The sequence below is a fragment of the Musca autumnalis genome, unplaced genomic scaffold, assembly GCF_047663935.1.
Source record: "Musca autumnalis isolate F117 unplaced genomic scaffold, ASM4766393v1 scaffold_5, whole genome shotgun sequence".
Lineage (NCBI taxonomy): Eukaryota > Metazoa > Arthropoda > Insecta > Diptera > Muscidae > Musca > Musca autumnalis.
The window spans coordinates 158,564,983-158,585,338 of record NW_027412088.1 but is presented as its reverse complement, the minus strand read 5'-3'; the positions used below and the strand labels follow the sequence as shown (position 1 = coordinate 158,585,338).

The 20,356-nt window shown below is 43.4% G+C and overlaps 1 protein-coding gene across 1 annotated transcript; it reads left to right on the top strand.

The window, feature by feature from the left end:
* The first annotated feature begins 2,320 nt into the window (after positions 1–2,320).
* LOC141404617 (uncharacterized) lies at positions 2,321–4,140 on the top strand. The gene is made up of 2 exons (XM_073988085.1): positions 2,321–3,684; positions 3,759–4,140. The coding sequence occupies exons 1-2, from the start codon at positions 2,617–2,619 to the stop codon at positions 3,765–3,767; spliced, it is 1,077 nt and encodes a 358-aa protein (XP_073844186.1). The 5' UTR covers positions 2,321–2,616; the 3' UTR covers positions 3,768–4,140.
* The last annotated feature ends 16,216 nt before the right edge of the window (positions 4,141–20,356 follow it).

Below are 20,356 nucleotides of genomic sequence, written 5' to 3'. Positions count from 1 at the left end.
AAGTTCACCGGGCATGACTTTCCCAATACAAAAGTTCACCGGGCATGACTTTCCCAATACAAAAGTTCACCGGAGATGACTTTTCCCATACAAAAGTTCACCGGAGATGACTTCCCAATACAAAAGTTCACCGGGCATGACTTTCCCAATACAAAAGTTCACCGGGCATGACTTTCCCAATACAAAAGTTCACCGGGCATGACTATCCCAATACAAAAGTTCACCGGGCATGACTTTCCCAATACAAAAGTTCACCGGGCATGACTTTCCCAATACAAAACTTCACCAGAGATGACTTTTCCCATACAAAAGTTCACCGGAGATGACTTTCCCAATACAAAAGTTCACCGGGCATGACTTTCCCAATACAAAAGTTCACCGGAGATGACTTTTCCCAAAGAAAAGTTCACCGGAGATGACTTTCCCAATACAAAAGTTCACCGGGCATGACTTTCCCAATACAAAAGTTCACCGGGCATGACTTTCCCAATACAAAAGTTCACCGGAGATGACTTTTCCCATAGAAAAGTTCACCGGAGATGACTTTCCCAATACAAACGTTCACCGGGCATGACTTTCCCAATACAAAAGTTCACCGGGCATGACTTTCCCAACACAAAAGTTCACCGGGCATGACTTTCCCAATACAAAAGTTCACCGGGCATGACTTTCCCAATACAAAAGTTCACCGGGCATGACTTTCCCAATACAAAAGTCCACCGGGCATGACTTTCCCAATACAAAAGTTCACCGGGCATGACTTTCCCAATACAAAAGTTCACCGGGCATGACTTTCCCAATACAAAAGCTCACCGGGCATGACTTTCCCAATACAAAAGTTCACCGGAGATGACTTTCCCAATACAAAAGTTCACCGGGTATGACTTTCCCAATACAAAAGTTCACCGGGCATGACTTTCCCAATACAAAAGTCCACCGGGCATGACTTTCCCAATACAAAAGTTCACCGGGCATGACTTTCCCAATACAAAAGTTCACCGGGCATGACTTTCCCAATACAAAAGTTCACCGGGCATGACTTTTCCCATACAAAAGTTCACCGGGCATGACTTTCCCATTACAAAAGTTCACCGGGCACGACTTTCCCAATACAAAAGTTCACCGGGCATGACTTTCCCAATACAAAAGTTCACCGGAGATGACTTTTCCCATAGAAAAGTTCACCGGAGATGATTTTCCCAATACAAAAGTTCACCGGGCATGACTTTTCCCATACAAAAGTTCACCGGGCATGACTTTCCCAATACAAAAGTTCACCGGGCATGACTTTCTCAATACAAAAGTTCACCGGAGATGACTTTCCCAATACAAAAGTTCACCGGGCATGACTTTCCCAATACAAAAGGTCACCGGGCACGACTTTCCCAATACAAAAGTTCACCGGGCATGACTTTCCCAATACAAAAGTTCACCGGGCATGACTTTCCCAATACAAACGTTCACCTGGCATGACTTTTCCCATACAAAAGTTCACCGGAGATGACTTTCCCAATACAAAAGTTCACCGGGCATGACTTTCCCAATACAAAAGTTCACCGGGCATGACTTTCCCAATACAAAAGTTCACCGGGCATGACTTTCCCAATACAAAAGTTCACCGGGCATGACTTTCCCAATACAAAAGTTCACCGGGCATGACTTTCCCAATACAAAAGTTCACCGGAGATGACTTTTCCCATACAAAAGTTCACCGGAGATGACTTCCCAATACAAAAGTTCACCGGGCATGACTTTCCCAATACAAAAGTTCACCGGGCATGACTTTCAAAATACAAAAGTTCACCGGGCATGACTTTTCCAATACAAAAGTTCACCGGGCATGACTTTCCCAATACAAAAGTTCACCGGGCATGACTTTCCCAATACAAAAGTTCACCGGGCATGACTTTCCCAATACAAAAGTTCACCGGAGATGACTTTTCCCATACAAAAGTTCACCGGAGATGACTCTCCCAATACAAAAGTTCACCGGGCATGACTTTTCCCATACAAAAGTTCACCGGAGATGACTTTCCCAATACAAAAGTTCACCGGGCATGACTTTCCCAATACAAAAGTTCACCGGGCATGACTTTCCCAATACAAAAGTTCACCGGACATGACTTTCCCAATACAAAAGTTCACCGGAGATGACTTTTCTCATAGAAAAGTTCACCGGAGTGTAGTCGAATAAAGTAATGAACACACCTAGTTTAAGTAAAACACATATCGATAGTGGTTATTAGGTTGAATACAACCATGTATTTAAGTAATCGATAATTGTAAAGTAGATAATAAGGGTTGATAAGAATAAATAATCGCGTCATGCAGACATTCATTGTGTGATCGGCAAACTGAACGGACGTGTTTCAACAACTTCAGGTGTATAAAAGAACGACGCTCAACCACCAATTGTGAAATTGTGAAATAAAGACAAGCCAACCAATGAAAGTGCGATTTTAACAAAAGTTAATGAAAATTAATTAAATAAAATAAAAAACTGAGGAACTGAGGCTATTAAAACATAAATTTAAACAAAAAAGCTGAGGAAATAAAAATAAAATAAGCCTAAAGCTAAAAGTGGTGGAAAATTTTAAAAGACAGAACTAAAAAGAAATGGTGAACGAAAAGTTAAAGGCTCATCTCGAGCAAATGGGCATAAATTGCCCACAAACACCAACTGCCCAACAGCTACGAGATCTATTGGAAGAAATTCGCGAAATCAGTACATCAACGCCACCAGCACTCCGGCCAGACGGTGAGTCATCAGAAAACCAAGCAAGCGACGACAGGCACGTACACCAAGAATTTCATCAGCCAGCAAGCCAGCCGTTACACACACACACACACGTAACCAGCATACCGTCGCAACAAGCAAAGACGACAACTACAACAACCACGTCACAAACGCACGTAGCCACAAACATGCACAAACAGACAAACGACGAAACAGCCGATAAAAGAGAAAATGTGGTTACGTTTGCGGATATAGAAGCAGCGCTGCCAAAATTTACTGGTGACGACGGGTATGCTGTTACTAAATGGGTAGCAGAGTATGAAAAAATAACGAACGTTTTGAACTGCACGGAGGCAGCAAAATTTTTGTATGCACGCCGAATGTTGGCTGGTAGTGCAGGCTTGTTCGTGCGCGGAGCAAAGGCAGAAAGCTGGTTGGCACTAAAGAAAGAATTGTGCGATGAGTTCCAGAAGCCACTTGGAACTAAGGAGATACTACGGCGTTTAGACAACCGCAAGTGGCAGAGAGGCAAAGAAAGCCTACATCGGTATGCATTGGAAATGCAGCAGTTGGCAGATGGGGCTCCCATTACAGAAGCGGAGCTAGTCGAATATATTGTGGAGGGAATGTGCGACAAGTCGGCGGCATCCCTAGTTTTTTTACATGCAGCAACAGTGGGTGCTTTTAAAAGATTAATTCCACGTTATGAAAAGATGATGGCTGAGAAGGCCCAGCGGCTAGCAAGAAGCAACACAGTCAGTCCAGCCCTGGCTGGAACCAGATGCTACAATTGCCAGGGGTTCGGACATTATCAGTCCAGTTGTAAGAAGGAGCAGCGGCCCAAGGGGGCCTGTTTTAAGTGTGGTCGGTCGGGCCACTTGAAAATACATTGCCCACTCAGAGCTGTGGGAGCGGTGCAGGAGCAGGAGGTTGACTGGAATATTAAGGTAAGAGTAGCTTTAGGTCCTAGAAATTCCGGGTCTAATGTTTATCTCATTTCTTCCTTGCTTGACACGGGTAGCCCATGTAGCTTCATCAACCAGGCGCTGGTTAGGTCCCTATGCCCAAAATATAGAATGAAAAAGGAGAAGCCCTCTCGCTTTAGGGACCTGAATGGAGGGAGACTACAAGTGTGTGGCCAAATAAAGGCAGCCCTTGAATTTGGAGGAAAAACAAAAATGATTGATTTAAAAATTTTAGTAGATAAGGCTCCGTGTACTTTGGTGCTCGGAAGAGATTTTTTGAAGTTATTTGCAATTAGTTTATGTGTAAGAAAAGGGGACCCGGATCCCAGTGAATCATGTAAAAATACCGGGAATACTTTTGTTAAAATGATTTTAAAAGCGGACCCAAATGATGAAAAGAAACAAAGGCCGCTAATAAAAAATGAATTGAATCATAAACTGTGTGGTGTTCTTTCTAATCCCAATAAAGGAGAAAAGCCTAACCCTGTAAAGGCAGTGAGTATGGTTAAAGGAGTACAGGGTACGGGAATAAAACTGGTAAAGGAAATGAACAATGGGAAAGTTCAGGGTAAGGAAATAAAACTGGTAAAGGAAATGAACAATGGGAAAGTTCAGGGTACGGAAATAAAACGTTTAAAGGAAATAAATAATAACGAAAAGGAACAGGGTGCGGAGTTAAAACTCATAAATAAAGTGAATGATAATAAAATACAGCATATGAAACTCAAACCTATAGAAGAAATAGAGTACAAACATAATGATCCCGAAAGGGAGGTGGATTGTGGAAAATTTCATCATTGTGAGGAAATTACTGAATCTGAGGTACTAGTGGGAGAAAATAATCCCCTACCAGGAGTGTATGTTGTTAAAGAAATACAAGAGGGGGATGAATGTAGTGCAAACACCGAAGACACTGAGGAAAGGTGGGATATTAATCCAGATTTAAATGAATATGAAAGAAAGGAGCTTGGCAAGTTGATTAAGAGGAATTATTTCGAGAAGATGAAAAATGAACCAAAGACCTCGGACTTTAAAGCGTCAATTTTGGTGAACTCAGGGAATGCAACCTACTGTTCGCCTAGAAGACTGTCCTTTGCGGAGAAACAGGAGGTTAGCAAAATTATTGCGGACTTGTTAGAGAAAGGGATCATAAGGCCTAGTAACTCTCCTTATGCATCACCAATAGTGTTGACCAAGAAGAAAAGTGGGGAGATTAGGATGTGCGTGGATTATAGAGCACTTAATAAGATGATCGTAAGGGACAATTACCCTTTGCCCCTAATTGAGGATTGTTTAGAATACCTTGAGGGAAAATCGTGGTTCACGATAATGGATTTGAAATCCGGTTTTTATCATGTGAGACTAGAAGAGGACTCGGTGAAGTATACGTCATTTGTAGTGCCAAACGGTCAGTATGAGTTCTTGAGGTTACCATTTGGGTTGAAAAATGGACCAGCGGTATTTCAACGGTTCATTGCGGGAATTTTTCACGACTTTTTGGAAAAGAACGAAATGGTAATCTATATGGATGACATTGTGATAGCATCAAGGACATTAGGAGAGCATATCCAATTGATGAAAAGGGTACTGGACCGACTAGCCACGTACGGACTGAAACTCAAGATAGAGAAGTGTAAGTTTGCATATACCGAGATTGAATATTTGGGCTATAAGGTTTCGAGAAAAGGTATTGCACCTTCAGACGGGCATGTTAAGGCAATCGAGGAGTACCCGATGCCTAAGAATGTAAAAGAAATGCAAGCATATTTAGGGTTATGTTCATACTTCAGAAAGTTCGTTAAAGGCTTCGCATTAATAGCAAAGCCCTTGTATGCATTAACTAAAAATGGAGCAAAATATGAGATTACCGACGAGTGCAGGGAGGCCTTCGAAATTTTGAAGCGTCATTTGACTTCAAGCCCTATTTTAGCGATTTATAACCCAAGTAGGGAAACGGAACTGCACTGTGATGCGAGTGCAATAGGATTTGGGTCTATCCTGATGCAGAAACAGAATGACGGTGTATTTCATCCGGTAGCTTATTTTTCGAAGAGAACGATAGATGCGGAAACAAGATACCACAGCTTCGAGTTAGAAACGTTGGCAATTATATATTCATTACGAAGATTTAGAGCATACCTTGAAGGAATACAATTCAAGATAGTAACAGATTGTAATTCACTCGCGTTAACATTAGCAAAGAGGAATATAAATAGCCGAATAGCGCGCTGGGCATTAGAATTGGAGAACTATAGTTATACCATCGTCCATAGAGCGGGCGAGAAAATGGCCCATGTGGACGCATTGTCTAGAATAGAACAGGGTAATAGGGACGAGGTGGTAGCAACTATAGAAGTAGAGGATATAGATTTTCAGTTATGCGCAGCGCAGGCTAGGGATGCAGAAGTCAGTGAATTGAAGGTGAAACTAGAACAAGGACCGGTAAATGGATATGATATGATAAATGGGGTGGTTTATAGGAAAATTAATGAGGATTTGCGATTTTTCGTCCCGAAGGACATGGAAACAGAGATTATTAGAACCATGCATGAGAAGTTAGGACACCTTGGAGTAGACAAGTGTTATTTGAAAATGAAAGAGCATTATTGGTTTCCAGAAATGAAGCAAAAGATAGAAAAATATAAGAAGACTTGTATCAAGTGTATTATGTATTCCGCTCCTCATAGGCCTAACGCAAGGGCGCTACACAGTATCCCGAAGGAACCTAAACCGTTCCACACGGTTCATTTGGATCATTTGGGCCCCTTACCATCCCTTCAATCAAAAAGAAAGCACATTCTGGTTGTTATAGATGCTTTCACGAAATTTGTTAGACTCTACCCAGTACTAACGACGAGCACCAAAGAGGTCAAGGCAGCGTTATTAAAGTATTTCGATTACTATAGTAGGCCAGTTAGATGCATTACAGACAGGGGAAGTTGTTTCACCTCAAAGGAATTTGAAGAATTTTTGGAAGAGAAAAACATAGACCACGTTAAGGTGGCTGTCCACTCGCCCCAAGCAAATGGACAGGTTGAGCGAGTGAACAGAACCTTGGTGGGAATGTTGGCTAAACTTAGTGAGCCAGTAGCACATGCCGACTGGGTGAAACAGCTTAGTAAAATTGAATTCGCATTTAATAATACAGTGAATAGATCAATTGGGGATACTCCGAGTAGGGTACTTTTTGGAGTTAACCAAAGAGGAGAAATAGTCGACAAGCTTACAGAATACCTAGAGGAGAACTTTTCAGGCCCGGGGGGGGGTATCAAAGAAATTAGAGACAAAGCCGAATTAGCTATTGCGAGGACGCAAAAATATAACGAGCAGCGATCCGAGGAAAAAGGTATCAAAGTAAACTCATTTAAAGTAGGTGATTTTGTAGTAATCAAAAATGTAGATACGACAGTGGGCGTAAATAAAAAATTAATACCAAAATTCAAAGGGCCTTACACCGTGCGCAAGGTGTTGCCACATGATAGATATGTTGTGGGCGACATAGAAAATTGTCAAATCACCCAGATTCCTTATGATGGGGTGATAGAAGCGTGTAATATGAGATTATGGAAGACCGATGACCCCGGTAATGAGACCTAGGGCTGCTCTGCCCGATGTATATAATTGTAAATAAATTGTACATAGTAGTTGTTAAGTAGTTTAAGTATTTAGTCCATTAGTTTAAGTACACTATACACTTGCGTAGTTAACTTGACCCCCATGTGACCGGGGCGGTCACACCTATCAGGTTGGCCGAGCTGTAGTCGAATAAAGTAATGAACACACCTAGTTTAAGTAAAACACATATCGATAGTGGTTATTAGGTTGAATACAACCATGTATTTAAGTAATCGATAATTGTAAAGTAGATAATAAGGGTTGATAAGAATAAATAATCGCGTCATGCAGACATTCATTGTGTGATCGGCAAACTGAACGGACGTGTTTCAACAGGAGATGACTTTCCCAATACAAACGTTCACCGGGCATGGCTTTCCCAATACAAAAGTTCACCGGGCATGACTTTCCCAATACAAAAGTTCACCGGAGATGACTTTTCCCATAGAAAAGTTCACCGGAGATGACTTTCCCAATACAAACGTTCACCGGGCATGACTTTCCCAATACAAAAGTTCACCGGGCATGACTTTCCCAATACAAAAGTTCACCGGGCATGACTTCCCCAATACAAAAGTTCACCGGGCATGACTTTCCCAATACAAAAGTTCACCGGGCATGACTTTCCCAATACAAAAGTCCACCGGGCATGACTTTCCCAATACAAAAATTCACCGGGCATGACTTTCCCAATACAAAAGTTCACCGGGCATGACTTTCCCAATACAAAAGTTCACCGGGCATGACTTTCCCAATACAAAAGTTCACCGGAGATGACTTTTCCCATAGAAAAGTTCACCGGAGATGACTTTCCCAATACAAACGTTCACCGGGCATGACTTTCCCAATACAAAAGTTCACCGGGCATGACTTTCCCTATACAAAAGTTCACCGGGCATGACTTTCCCAATACAAAAGATCACCGGGCATGACTTTCCCAATACAAAAGTTCACCGGGCATGACTTTCCCAATACAAAAGTCCACCGGGCATGACTTTCCCAATACAAAAGTTCACCGGGCATGACTTTCCCAATACAAAAGTTCACCGGGCATGACTTTCCCAATACAAAAGTTCACCGGGCATGACTTTCCCAATACAAAAGTTCACCGGGCATGACTTTCCCAATACAAAAGTTCACCGGGCATGACTATCCCAATACAAAAGTTCACCGGGCATGACTTTCCCAATACAAAAGTTCACCGGGCATGACTTTCCCAATACAAAAGTTCACCAGAGATGACTTTTCCCATACAAAAGTTCACCGGAGATGAATTTCCCAATACAAAAGTTCACCGGGCATGACTTTCCCAATACAAAAGTTCACCGGAGATGACTTTTCCCATAGAAAAGTTCACCGGAGATGACTTTCCCAATACAAAAGTTCACCGGAGATGACTTTCCCAATACAAAAGTTCAACGGGCATGACTTTTCCCATGCAAAAGTTCACCGGAGATGACTTTCCCAATACAAAAGTTCTCCGGGCATGACTTTCCCAATACAAAAGTTCACCAGAGATGACTTTTCCCATACAAAAGTTCACCGGAGATGACTTTTCCCATAGAAAAGTTCACCGGGTATGTCTTTCCAAATACAAAAGTTCACCGGGCATGACTTTCCCAATATAAAAGTTCACCGGAGATGACTTTCCCAATACAAAAGTTCACCGGGCACGACTTTCCCAATACAAAAGTTCACCGGGCATGACTTTCCCAATACAAAAGTTCACCGGGCATGACTTTCCCAATACAAAAGTTCACCGGAGATGACTTTTCCCATACAAAAGTTCACCGGAGATGACTTTCCCAATACAAAACTTCACCGGGCATGACTTTCCCAATACAAAAGTTCACCGGGCATGACTTTCCCAATACAAAAGTTCACCGGGCATGACTTTCCCAATACAAAAGTTCACCGGGCACGACTTTCCCAATACAAAAGTTCACCGGGCATGACTTTCCAAATACAAAAGTTCACCGGGCACGACTTTCCCAATACAAAAGTTCACCGGGCATGACTTTCCCAATACAAAAGTTCACCGGAGATGATTTTTCCAATACAAAAGTTCACCGGGCATAACTTTCCCAATACAAAAGTTCACCGGGCATGACTTTCCCAATACAAAAGTTCACCGGAGATGACTTTTCCCATAGAAAAGTTCACCGGAGATGACTTTCCCAATACAAAAGTTCACCGGGCATGATTTTCCCATACAAAAGTTCACCGGGCATGACTTTCCCAATACAAAAGTTCACCGGGCATGACTTTCCCAATACAAAAGTTCACCGGGCATGACTTTCCCAATACAAAAGTTCACCGGGCATGACTTTCCCAATACAAAAGTTCACCGGAGATGACTTTTCCCATAGAAAAGTTCACCGGAGATGACTTTCCCAATACAAACGTTCACCGGGCATGACTTTCCCAATACAAAAGTTCACCGGGCATGACTTTCCCAACACAAAAGTTCACCGGGCATGACTTTCCCAATACAAAAGTTCACCGGGCATGACTTTCCCAATACAAAAGTTCACCGGGCATGACTTTCCCAATACAAAAGTCCACCGGGCATGACTTTCCCAATACAAAAGTTCACCGGGCATGACTTTCCCAATACAAAAGTTCACCGGGCATGACTTTCCCAATACAAAAGTCCACCGGGCATGACTTTCCCAATACAAAAGTTCACCGGGCATGACTTTCCCAATACAAAAGTTCACTGGGCATGACTTTCCCAATACAAAAGCTCACCGGGCATGACTTTCCCAATACAAAAGTTCACCGGAGATGACTTTTCCCATAGAAAAGTTCACCGGAGATGACTTTCCCAATACAAAAGTTCACCGGGCATGACTTTCCCAATACAAAAGTTCACCGGGCACGACTTTCCCAATACAAAAGTTCACCGGGCATGACTTTCCCAATACAAAAGTTCACCGGAGATGATTTTTCCAATACAAAAGTTCACCGGGCATAACTTTCCCAATACAAAAGTTCACCGGGCATGACTTTCCCAATACAAAAGTTCACCGGGCATGACTTTCCCAATACAAAAGTTCACCGGGCATGACTTTCCCAATACAAAAGCTCACCGGGCATGACTTTCCCAATACAAAAGTTCACCGGAGATGACTTTTCCCATAGAAAAGTTCACCGGAGATGACTTTCCCAATACAAACGTTCACCGGGCATGACTTTCCCAATACAAAAGTTCACCGGGCACGACTTTCCCAATACAAAAGTTCACCGGGCATGACTTTCCCAATACAAAAGTTCACCGGAGATGATTTTTCCAAAACAAAAGTTCACCGGGCATAACTTTCCCAATACAAAAGTTCACCGGGCATGACTTTCCCAATACAAAAGTTCACCGGGCATGACTTTCCCAATACAAAAGTTCACCGGGCATGACTTTCCCAATACAAAAGTCCACCGGGCATGACTTTCCCAATACAAAAGTTCACCGGGCATGACTTTCCCAATACAAAAGTTCACCGGGCATGACTTTCCCAATACAAAAGCTCACCGGGCATGACTTTCCCAATACAAAAGTTCACCGGAGATGACTTTTCCCATAGAAAAGTTCACCGGAGATGACTTTCCCAATACAAAAGTTCACCGGGCATGACTTTTCCAATACAAAAGTCCACCGGGCATGACTTTCCCAATACAAAAGTTCACCGGGCATGACTTTCCCAATACAAAAGTCCACCGGGCATGACTTTCCCAATACAAAAGTTCACCGGGCATGACTTTCCCAATACAAAAGTTCACCGGGCATGACTTTCCCAATACAAAAGCTCACCGGGCATGACTTTCCCAATACAAAAGTTCACCGGAGATGACTTTTCCCATAGAAAAGTTCACCGGAGATGACTTTCCCAATACAAACGTTCACCGGGCATGACTTTCCCAATACAAAAGTTCACCGGGCATGACTTTCCCAATACAAAAGTGCACCGGGCATGACTTTCCCAATACAAAAGTTCACCGGGCATGACTTTCCCAATACAAAAGTTCACCGGGCATGACTTTCCCAATACAAAAGTCCACCGGGCATGACTTTCCCAATACAAAAGTTCACCGGGCATGACTTTCCCAATACAAAAGTTCACAGGAGATGACTTTCCCAATACAAAAGTTCACCGGGCATGACTTTCCCAATACAAAAGTTCACCGGGCATGACTTTCCCAATACAAAAGTTCACCGGGCATGACTTTTCCCATACATAAGTTCACCGGGCATGACTTTCCCATTACAAAAGTTCACCGGGCACGACTTTCCCAATACAAAAGTTCACCGGGCATGACTTTCCCAATACAAAAGTTCACCGGAGAAGACTTTTCCCATAGAAAAGTTCACCGGAGATGATTTTCCCAATACAAAAGTTCACCGGGCATGACTTTTCCCATACAAAAGTTCACCGGGCATGACTTTCCCAATACAAAAGTTCACCGGGCATGACTTTCCCAATACAAAAGGTCACCGGGCACGACTTTCCCAATACAAAAGTTCACCGGGCATGACTTTCCCAATACAAAAGTTCACCGGGCATGACTTTCCCAATACAAACGTTCACCTGGCATGACTTTTCCCATACAAAAGTTCACCGGAGATGACTTTCCCAATACAAAAGTTCACCGGGCAAGACTTTCCCAATACAAAAGTTCACCGGGCATGACTTTCCCAATACAAAAGTTCACCGGGCATGACTTTCCCAATACAAAAGTTCACCGGGCATGACTTTCCCAATACAAAAGTTCACCGGGCATGACTTTCCCAATACAAAAGTTCACCGGAGATGACTTTTCCCATACAAAAGTTCACCGGAGATGACTTCCCAATACAAAAGTTCACCGGGCATGACTTTCCAATACAAAAGTTCACCGGGCATGACTTTCCCAATACAAAAGTTCACCGGGCATGACTTTCAAAATACAAAAGTTCACCGGGCATGACTTTCCCAATACAAAAGTTCACCGGGCATGACTTTCCCAATACAAAAGTTCACCGGGCATGACTTTCCCAATACAAAAGTTCACCGGGCATGACTTTCCCAATACAAAAGTTCACCGGAGATGACTTTTCCCATACAAAAGTTCACCGGAGATGACTCTCCCAATACAAAAGTTCACCGGGCATGACTTTTCCCATACAAAAGTTCACCGGAGATGACTTTCCCAATACAAAAGTTCACCGGGCATGACTTTCCCAATACAAAAGTTCACCGGGCATGACTTCCCCAATACAAAAGTTCACCGGGCATGACTTTCCCAATACAAAAGTTCACCGGAGATGACTTTTCCCATAGAAAAGTTCACCGGAGATGACTTTCCCAATACAAACGTTCTCCGGGCATGGCTTTCCCAATACAAAAGTTCACCGGGCATGACTTTCCCAATACAAAAGTTCACCGGGCATGACTTTCCCAATACAAAAGTTCACCGGAGATGACTTTTCCCATAGAAAAGTTCACCGGAGATGACTTTCCCAATACAAACGTTCACCGGGCATGACTTTCCCAATACAAAAGTTCACCGGGCATGACTTTCCCAATACAAAAGTTCACCGGGCATGACTTTCCCAAATACAAAAGTTCACCGGGCATGACTTTCCCAATACAAAAGTTCACCGGGCATGACTTTCCCAATACAAAAGTCCACCGGGCATTACTTTCCCAATACAAAAATTCACCGGGCATGACTTTCCCAATACAAAAGTTCACCGGGCATGACTTTCCCAATACATAAGTTCACCGGGCATGACTTTCCCAATACAAAAGTTCACCGGGCATGACTTTCCCAATACAAAAGTTCACCGGGCATGACTTTCCCAATACAAAAGTTCACCGGGCATGACTATCCCAATACAAAAGTTCACCGGGCATGACTTTCCCAATACAAAAGTTCACCGGGCATGACTTTCCCAATACAAAAGTTCACCAGAGATGACTTTTCCCATACAAAAGTTCACCGGAGATGACTTTCCCAATACAAAAGTTCACCGGGCATGACTTTCCCAATACAAAAGTTCACCGGAGATGACTTTTCCCATAGAAAAGTTCACCGGAGATGACTTTCCCAATACAAAAGTTCACCGGAGATGACTTTCCCAATACAAAAGTTCAACGGGCATGACTTTTCCCATGCAAAAGTTCACCGGAGATGACTTTCCCAATACAAAAGTTCTCCGGGCATGACTTTCCCAATACAAAAGTTCACCAGAGATGACTTTTCCCATACAAAAGTTCACCGGAGAAGACTTTTCCCATAGAAAAGATCACCGGGTATGTCTTTCCAAATACAAAAGTTCACCGGGCATGACTTTCCCAATATAAAAGTTCACCGGAGATGACTTTCCCAATACAAAAGTTCACCGGGCACGACTTTCCCAATACAAAAGTTCACCGGGCATGACTATCCCAATACAAAAGTTCACCGGGCATGACTTTCCCAATACAAAAGTTCACCGGGCACGACTTTCCCAATACAAAAGTTCACCGGGCATGACTTTCCCAATACAAAAGTTCACCGGGCATGACTTTCCCAATACAAAAGTTCACCGGAGATGACTTTTCCCATAGAAAAGTTCACCGGAGATGACTTTTCCCATAGAAAAGTTCACCGGAGATGACTTTCCCAATACAAAAGTTCACCGGAGATGACTTTCCCAATACAAAAGTTCAACGGGCATGACTTTTCCCATGCAAAAGTTCACCGGAGATGACTTTCCCAATACAAAAGTTCTCCGGGCATGACTTTCCCAATACAAAAGTTCACCAGAGATGACTTTTCCCATACAAAAGTTCACCGGAGAAGACTTTTCCCATAGAAAAGATCACCGGGTATGTCTTTCCAAATACAAAAGTTCACCGGGCATGACTTTCCCAATATAAAAGTTCACCGGAGATGACTTTCCCAATACAAAAGTTCACCGGGCACGACTTTCCCAATACAAAAGTTCACCGGGCATGACTTTCCCAATACAAAAGTTCACCGGGCATGACTTTCCCAATACAAAAGTTCACCGGGCACGACTTTCCCAATACAAAAGTTCACCGGGCATGACTTTCCCAATACAAAAGTTCACCGGGCATGACTTTCCCAATACAAAAGTTCACCGGAGATGACTTTTCCCATAGAAAAGTTCACCGGAGATGACTTTCCCAATACAAAAGTTCACCGGGCATGATTTTCCCATACAAAAGTTCACCGGGCATGACTTTCCCAATACAAAAGTTCACCGGGCATGACTTTCCCAATACAAAAGTTCACCGGGCATGACTTTCCCAATACAAAAGTTCACCGGGCATGACTTTCCCAATACAAAAGTTCACCGGGCACGACTTTCCCAATACAAAAGTTCACCGGGCATGACTTTCCCAATACAAAAGTTCACCGGGCATGACTTTCCCAATACAAAAGTTCACCGGGCATGGCTTTCCCAATACAAAAGATCACCGGGCATGACTTTCCCAATACAAAAGTTCACCGGGCATGACTTTCCCAATACAAAAGTCCACCGGGCATGACTTTCCCAATACAAAAGTTCACCGGGCATGACTTTCCCAATACAAAAGTTCACCGGGCATGACTTTCCCAATACAAAAGTTCACTGGAGATGACTTTTCCCATACAAAAGTTCACCGGAGATGACTTCCCAATACAAAAGTTCACCGGGCATGACTTTCCCAATACAAAAGTTCACCGGGCATGACTTTCCCAATACAAAAGTTCACCGGAGATGACTTTCCCAATACAAAAGTCCACCGGGCATGACTTTCCCAATACAAAAGTTCACCGGGCATGACTTTCCCAATACAAAAGTTCACCGGGCATGGCTTTCCCAATACAAAAGATCACCGGGCATGACTTTCCCAATACAAAAGTTCACCGGGCATGACTTTCCCAATACAAAAGTCCACCGGGCATGACTTTCCCAATACAAAAGTTCACCGGGCATGACTTTCCCAATACAAAAGTTCACCGGGCATGGCTTTCCCAATACAAAAGATCACCGGGCATGACTTTCCCAATACAAAAGTTCACCGGGCATGACTTTCCCAATACAAAAGTTCACCGGAGATGACTTTTCCCATACAAAAGTTCACCGGAGATGACTTCCCAATACAAAAGTTCACCGGGCATGACTTTCCCAATACAAAAGTTCACCGGGCATGACTTTCCCAATACAAAAGTTCACCGGGCATGACTTTCAAAATACAAAAGTTCACCGGGCATGACTTTCCCAATACAAAAGTTCACCGGGCATGACTTTCCCAATACAAAAGTTCACCGGACATGACTTTCCCAATACAAAAGTTCACCGGGCATGACTTTCCCAATACAAAAGTTCACCGGGCATGACTTTCCCAATACAAAAGTTCACCGGGCATGACTTTCCCAATACAAAAGTCCATCGGGCATGACTTTCCCAATACAAAAGTTCACCGGGCATGACTTTCCCAATACAAAAGTTCACCGGGCATGACTTTCCCAATACAAAAGTTCACCGGGCATGACTTTCCCAATACAAAAGTTCACCGGGCATGACTTTCCCAATACAAAAGTTCACCGGGCATGACTATCCCAATACAAAAGTTCACCGGGCATGACTTTCCCAATACAAAAGTTCACCGGGCATGACTTTCCCAATACAAAAGTTCACCAGAGATGACTTTTCCCATACAAAAGTTCACCGGAGATGACTTTCCCAATACAAAAGTTCACCGGGCATGACTTTCCCAATACAAAAGTTCACCGGAGATGACTTTTCCCATAGAAAAGTTCACCGGAGATGACTTTCCCAATACAAAAGTTCACCGGAGTTGACTTTCCCAATACAAAAGTTCAACGGGCATGACTTTTCCAATACAAAAGTTCAACGGGCATGACTTTTCCAATACAAAAGTTCACCGGAGATGACTTTCCCAATACAAAAGTTCACCGGGCATGACTTTCCCAATACAAAAGTTCACCGGGCATGACTTTCCCAATACAAAAGTTCACCGGGCATGACTTTCCCAATACAAAAGTTCACCGGGCATGACTTTCCCAATACAAAAGTTCACCGGAGATGACTTTTCCCATAGAAAAGTTCACCGGAGATGACTTTCCCAATACAAACGTTCACCGGGCATGACTTTCCCAATACAAAAGTTCACCGGGCATGACTTTCCCAATACAAAAGTTCACCGGGCATGACTTTCCCAATACAAAAGTTCACCGGAGATGACTTTTCCCATAGAAAAGTTCACCGGGCATGACTTTCCCAATACAAAAGTTCACCGGGCATGACTTTCCCAATACAAAAGTCCACCGGGCATGACTTTCCCAATACAAAAGTTCACCGGGCATGACTTTCCCAATACAAAAGTTCACCGGGCATGACTTTCCCAATACAAAAGTTCACCGGGCATGACTTTCCCAATACAAAAGTTCACCGGAGATGACTTTTCCCATAGAAAAGTTCACCGGAGATGACTTTCCCAATACAAACGTTCACCGGGCATGACTTTCCCAATACAAAAGTTCACCGGGCATGACTTTCCCAATACAAAAGTTCACCGGGCATGACTTTCCCAATACAAAAGTTCACCGGGCATGACTTTCCCAATACAAAAGTTCACCGGGCATGACTTTCCCAACACAAAAGTCCACCGGGCATGACTTTCCCAATACAAAAGTTCACCGGGCATGACTTTCCCAATACAAAAGTTCACCGGGCATGACATTCCCAATACAAAAGTTCACCGGGCATGACTTTCCCAATACAAAAGTTCACCGGAGATGACTTTTCCCATAGAAAAGTTCACCGGAGATGACTTTTCCCATAGAAAAGTTCACCGGAGATGACTTTCTCAAAACAAACGTTCACCGGGCATGACTTTCCCAATACAAAAGTTCACCGGGCATGACTTTCCCAATACAAAAGTTCACCGGGCATGACTTTCCCAATAAAAAAGTGCACCGGGCATGACTTTCCCAATACAAAAGTTCACCGGGCATGACTTTCCCAATACAAAAGTTCACCGGGCATGACTATCCCAATACAAAAGTTCACCGGGCATGACTTTCCCAATACAAAAGTTCACCGGGCATGACTTTCCCAATACAAAAGTTCACTAGAGATGACTTTTCCCATACAAAAGTTCACCGGAGATGACTTTCCCAATACAAAAGTTCACCGGACATGACTTTCCCAATACAAAAGTTCACCGGAGATAACTTTTCCCAATACAAAAGTTCACCGGAGATGACTTTTCCCATAGAAAAGTTCACCGGAGATGACTTTCCCAATACAAATGTTCACCGGAGATGACTTTTCCCATACAAAAGTTCACCTTAGATGACTTTCCCAATACAAAACTTCACCGGGCATGACTTTCCCAATACAAAAGTTCACCGGGCATGACTTTCCTAATACAAAAGTTCACCGGGCATGACTTTCCCAATACAAAAGTTCACCGGGCACGACTTTCCCAATACAAAAGTTCACCGGGCATGACTTTCCCAATACAAAAGTTCACTGGGCATGACTTTCCCAATACAAAAGTTCACCGGGCATGACTTTCCCAATACAAAAGTTCACCGGGCACGACTTTCCCAATACAAAAGTTCACCGGGCACGACTTTCCCAATACAAAAGTTCACCGGGCTTGACTTTCCCAATACAAAAGTTCACCGGAGATGACTTTCCCAATACAAATGTTCACCGGGCATGACTTTCCCAATACAAAAGTTCACCGGGCATGACTTTCCCAATACAAAAGTTCAACGGAGATGACTTTTCCCATAGAAAAGTTCACCGGAGATGACTTTCCCAATACAAAAGTTCACCGGGCATGATTTTCCCATACAAAAGTTCACCGGGCATGACTTTCCCAATACAAAAGTTCACAAGGCATGACTTTCCCAATACAAAAGTTCACCGGGCATGACTTTCCCAATACAAAAGTTCACCGGGCATGACTTTCCCAATACAAAAGTTCACCGGGCACGACTTTCCCAATACAAAATTTCACCGGGCATGACTTTCCCAATACAAAAGTTCACCGGGCATGACTTTCCCAATACAAAAGTTCACCGGGCATGACTTTCCCAATACAAAAGTTCACCGGGCATGACTTTCCCAATACAAAAGTTCACCGGGCATGACTTTCCCAATACAAAAGTTCACCGGGCATGACTTTCCCAATACAAAAGTTCACCGGAGATGACTTTCCCAATACAAAAGTTCACCGGGCATGACTTTCCCAATACAAAAGTTCACCGGGCATGACTTTCCCAATACAAAAGTTCACCGGGCAAGACTTTCCCAATACAAAAGTTCACCGGGCATGACTTTCCCAATACAAAAGTTCACCGAGCATGACCTTCCCAATACAAAAGTTCACCGGAGACGACTTTTCCCATTAAAAAGTTCACCGGAGATGACTTTTCCCATTAAAAAGTTCACCGGGCATGACTTTCCCAATACAAAAGTTCACCGGGCACGACTTTCCCAATACAAAAGTTCACCGGGCACGACTTTCCCAATACAAAAGTTCACCGAGCATGACCTTCCCAATACAAAAGTTCACCGGGCATGACTTTCCCAATACAAAAGTTCACCGGGCATGACTTTCCCAATACAAAAGTTCATCGGAGATGACTTTTGCCATACAAAAGTTCACCGGGCATGACTTTCCCAATACAAAAGTTCACCGGGCATGACTTTCCCAATACAAAAGTTCACCGGAGATGACTTTTCCCATACAAAAGTTCACCGGAGATGACTTTCCCAATACAAAAGTTCACCGGGCATGACTTTCCCAATACAAAAGTTCACCGGGCATGACTTTCCCAATACAAAAGTTCACCGGGCATGACTTTCCCAATACAAAAGTTCACCGGAGATGACTTTTCCCATACAAAAGTTCACCGGAGATGACTTTCCCAATACAAAAGTGCACCGGGCATGACTTTCCCAATACAAAAGTTCACCGGGCATGACTTTCCCAATACAAAAGCTCACCGGGCATGACTTTCCCAATACAAAAGTTCCCCGGGCATGACTTTCCCAATACAAAAGTTCACCGGAGATGACTTTCCCAATACAAAAGTTCACCGGGCATGACTTTCCCAATACAAAAGTTCACCGGGCATGACTTTCCCAATACAAAAGTTTACCGGGCATGACTTTCCCAATACAAAAGTTCACCGGGCATGACTTTCCCAATGCAAAAGTTCACCGGGCATGACCTTCCCAATAAAAAAGTTCACCGGAGATGACTTTTCCCATACAAAAGTTCACCGGAGATGACTTTTCCCATTTAAAAGTTCACCGGGCATGACTTTCCCAGTACAAAAGTTCACCGGGCATGACTTTCCCAATACAAATTTCACCGGGCACGACTTTCCCAATACAAAAGTTCACCGGGCACGACTTTCCCAATACAAAAGTTCACCGGGCATGACTTTCCCAATACAAAAGTTCACCGGGCATGACTTTCCCAATACAAAAGTTCATCGGAGATGACTTTTGCCATACAAAAGTTCACCGGGCATGACTTTCCCAATACAAAAGTTCACCGGAGATGACTTTTCCCATACAAAAGTTCACCGGAGATGACTTTCCCAATACAAAAGTGCACCGGGCATGACTTTCCCAATACAAAAGTTCACCGGGCATGACTTTCCCAATACAAAAGCTCACCGGGCATGACTTTCCCAATACAAAAGTTCACCGGGCATGACTTTCCCAATACAAAAGTTCACCGGAGATGACTTTCCCAATACAAAAGTTCACCGGGCACGACTTTCCCAATACAAAAGTTCACCGGGCACGACTTTCCCAATACAAAAGTTCACCGAGCATGACCTTCCCAATACAAAAGTTCACCGGGCATGACTTTCCCAATACAAAAGTTCACCGGGCATGACTTTTCCAATACAAAAGTTCATCGGAGATGACTTTTGCCATACAAAAGTTCACCGGGCATGACTTTCCCAATACAAAAGTTCACCGGGCATGACTTTCCCAATACAAAAGTTCACC